A 3,680-nucleotide genomic window follows, 5' to 3' on the forward strand; every position below is an offset into this window, starting at 1 on the left:
CCTTCATGAGTCTTCTCTGCCCTTACCAGGCCTAGGCCTCATAGTGGCTTACCACACCTCATGATGGCATTTGGGGTGGAAATGGACTTTGTGTGGAAATTCAAATATTGGCGCAAAATGGAGATTTTGGAAGAAAGTGGAGATTTGTGGCGGGTAATGGAGATTTTGGGGTTGCAATTGAGGTTTTCAGGTGGAAATGGAGATTTTGGGAAGAAATGGATACTTTTGGGATGGAAATTGAGGTTTTAGGATAGAAATTGAGATTTTGGGGTGAAATTGAGGTTTTTTGGGGGAAATGGAGACTTTTGGGGTCTCATCTGGGTCAGGGCAGCACTGGGCAGGGGCAGCACACACGCCCTGCCTCCTCATACTGGCAGCTGAAGTGTCCAGCTCCAGCTGTGGCCGGWGAGGGGGCAGGGACAGAGATTTGGGCATGGTCACTTGCGTGGGCTTGGTCAATCGCTGGGCATGGCTGTGGAAGAAGTAGCAGTGTCGGGCATGGCCAGAGGTGRGGGGACCAGGCAAGTGAGGGAAATTTGGGGTCCGGAGCTGTCTGGAGTGAACAAGGGAGGGGACAGGAGGAAGATGGGCTGAGAGGGAGGGGCTGTGGTCATTGTGGGATGGTCAATAGGGTGGTTGTGGTCATTAGGGTGGTTGTGGTCATTTGTCTGAGTGTGATCAATGGGCTGTGGACATGGAGGGTGTGATCAACGGAGTGTGGTTATTCAGGATGTGGCCATTGTGGTGTAGTCAAAGGGTGTGGTCATGGAGTGAGTTTGGTTGTTGAGGGTGTGGTCTATATGACATGGTCAATATAGTTCATGGTCAATGTGATGTGTCGTCAATGGGAGTGAGGTAATTAGGGTGTGGTCATGAAGGGTGTGCCATTATGGGATGGGAGTGGTTAGTGGGGCGTGGTCATCGAGGGTGTGGTCAGTGGAGGATGTGAGCAATATGGTGTATGCTCAATAGTGTGGGTTTGGTCAGKGGAGTGTGGCCAGTGGGTGTGGCCATTATGGGGTGGGTGTGGTCATTGGGGGTGTAGTCATGGAGGGGGTGGTCAGTCATTGGGATGTGACCATTGGGCTGGGGTCAATAAGAGGGTTGTGTTCATTGGGGTGGGTGTGGTCGATGGGAGGGCTCTGATCATTGGGGTGTGGTCAGTGGGTGTGGTCAATTGGACAAGTGTGCTTAATTAGAGATGTGCTCAATGGGAGTGTGGTCAATGGCGTGGGGGTGCTCGTTGAGGGTGTGGTCAAATAGGGCATGGTCAATGTGAGGGTGAGGTAATTGGGGTTGTCAGTAGGGGTGGTCAATGGGGATGTGGTCATTGGAATGTGATCAGCAGGGTGTGGTCAATGAGTGGGTGTGGTCACTGGGGTGGGCATGGCCATGCTCTGCAGCTCTTATTCCCCCTCCCTTTCTTCAAGTACATCACTTTTCCCCTCAAATCCCCTTCTCCCCAAAATCCCCACCTACCCCTGACCTCCCCAAAATCCCCACATACCCCTGCCCTGGCGGGGGGGGGGGCCTTCAGCCCAGCCCTGCCCACCACCTCCTCCACTAGGCAGCTGAAATTTCCAGCGAGTTCCCAGGAAATCCTCAGAAAGAACAGCTCAGGCCTGACATCACTGGTGATGTCACTCATGTCCCCAGTGACATCATCAGTGATGTCACTGATGTCCCCTGTGATGTCATTGGTGTTACCACTGCCTGGCATCAGCATGGCCCCATCCCAGAAGAAGCGGAAGTGTTGCCAGAAGTCACACTGGGGTGCGGCGCAGCTCAGACAGAGCCAGTGGCTGGCGGCCACCATACCTGAGAGAAGGTCCATGGACAGGCGGGGGGAGGTGATGGATCTGGGGGGGGGATGAAAATTGGGGAAAATAAGTGGGAACTGGGAAAAATTGGGAAAAAATCTTGACTTTCCATCCTGGCTSGGTTGGGTGTAGAAAGGGTCAGAAAATGGACTAAAAATTCCATGTATTGGAGATGGAAATGGAGAAAATGGAGAGGAAGCACCCAATTTTTCCTAAAAATCCCAATTTTTGTCATCTCGAGAAGTTTGAGGGCCACCCAGATGGTCCTGGAGGTGCTGCCTTCAACCTTGGTTTGGTTTGGGTCAAGAAAGGCCTAAAAATGGCCCAAAATGTCAATGTTTTAGAGGTGGAGATGGAGACGATGGAGAAGAACTACCCAGTTTTTCCCAAAATCCTAAATTTTTTATCTGGAGGAGGTTGGGGACCACCTGGGTTGTTCTAGAGGTGYCACCAAGCCAGATGAGATTTTGGGGTTTGGATTGGGATAAAGAGGCCTAGAAGTGGCCCAAAAGGCTCAATGTTACGGAAAAATTGGGAAAACTTCTTGAAATCCTCAGTTTTGGATGTCCAGGAGGAATTTTGGTGTCATTACACAAAAATGGCCCAAAAAKGACCCAAAAATGACCCAACCTTGGCATCTCTTCATCCACCACCAAACCTCCCCCCCAACTTGTTCTCATGACCTAAGGTGCCCCCATGCCCYTCCCCACTCCCCAAAAMCCCATTTTTCACCCCAAAACCACCTTTGATAATGGCCTGGGTGGCCTGGCTAGGACAGGACTCAAAATCCACCGCCCCTCAGTCATCTCCTTGTAGCAGCAGCTGAAGTTCCCGGTGCAGTTCCGGCCACTCCTATCCAGCCTCAGCTGGACACTGCCAATGGCTCCAGGACCTTCCCAAATGCCATCAGTGACCTTGAGGCGATCCCCAAATAACCAGAATCACCACTTGGTGTCATCCAGCACGGCCACACAGAGCAATGCCAGGGGCTGACCCTCCACGGTGGCGCTGGATGGTGTCACTATCAGGTTGGGTCGATTTGGGCAGTTTGGGGGGTGGAGATGACCCAGAGTCAAGGTTGGGGCTCAGTGGGGAGGAATTTTGGGATAAAAAGACCAAATTTGGTGGAAAAGTCAATTTTGGGCGGAAAGGTCAAAGTTGGGACTCAAAGGGGGTGAATTTTGGGATAAAAATGCCCCTCTGGGGGAAAAGTTAATGTTGCACCCCAATGAGGATGAGTTTTGGAATAAAAACTTCAAACTGGATGGAAAAGTCAATGTTGGGGCTCAATGAGGATGAATTTTGGGATAAAAATGCCCCCACTGGACCAAAAYCCAACATTTTGGTCAACAGGGGTGGATTTTGGACAAACACCCCTTTGGATGGAAAAGTCAATGTTGGACTTCCACGGGAACAAATTTTGGGATTAAAACATCCCTGTTGGACCAAAACCCAACATTTTRGTTAATGAGGACATTTGGGATAACAACACCACATTGGACCCAAAACCAGCATTGGAGTTCACTGGGGATGAATTTTGGGATAAAAATGGCTCTGTTGGGTGGAAAAGTGTATTTGGGTGGAAAAGTCAATGTTGGACCTCAATGGGGATGAATTTTGGGATRGAACTGCCCCAAATCCCAACCTTTTGGTCAATGGAGATCAATTTTGAGATAAAAAAGCTGAATTGGGTGGAAAAATCAAGGTTGGGACTCAGTGTGAATGAATTTTGGGACAAAACCACCAAATTGAGCAGAAAAGTCAAGRCTGGGTTGAAAAGCCAGGACTGGGTCTCAACAAAGATTAATTTTGGGAGAAAAATGCCTCCATTGGGACCAAACCCCAACATTTTGGTCAATG

The 3,680-nt window shown here is 50.1% G+C and overlaps 1 protein-coding gene across 1 annotated transcript in view; it reads left to right on the forward strand.

Moving 5' to 3' along the window:
* Positions 1-468: 468 nt before the first annotated feature.
* LOC130586778 (T-cell surface glycoprotein CD1b-3-like) overlaps positions 469-3,680 on the forward strand; it is a 30,015-nt gene continuing 26,803 nt past the window's right edge. The window contains 1 exon segment of the mRNA XM_057387685.1: positions 469-508. Within this exon segment, the coding sequence (XP_057243668.1) occupies positions 469-508 (40 nt within the window).

This window comes from Malurus melanocephalus, unplaced genomic scaffold (genome assembly GCF_030028575.1).
Source record: "Malurus melanocephalus ecotype Western Australia unplaced genomic scaffold, MMel_1.1 scaffold_1298, whole genome shotgun sequence".
NCBI lineage: Eukaryota > Metazoa > Chordata > Aves > Passeriformes > Maluridae > Malurus > Malurus melanocephalus.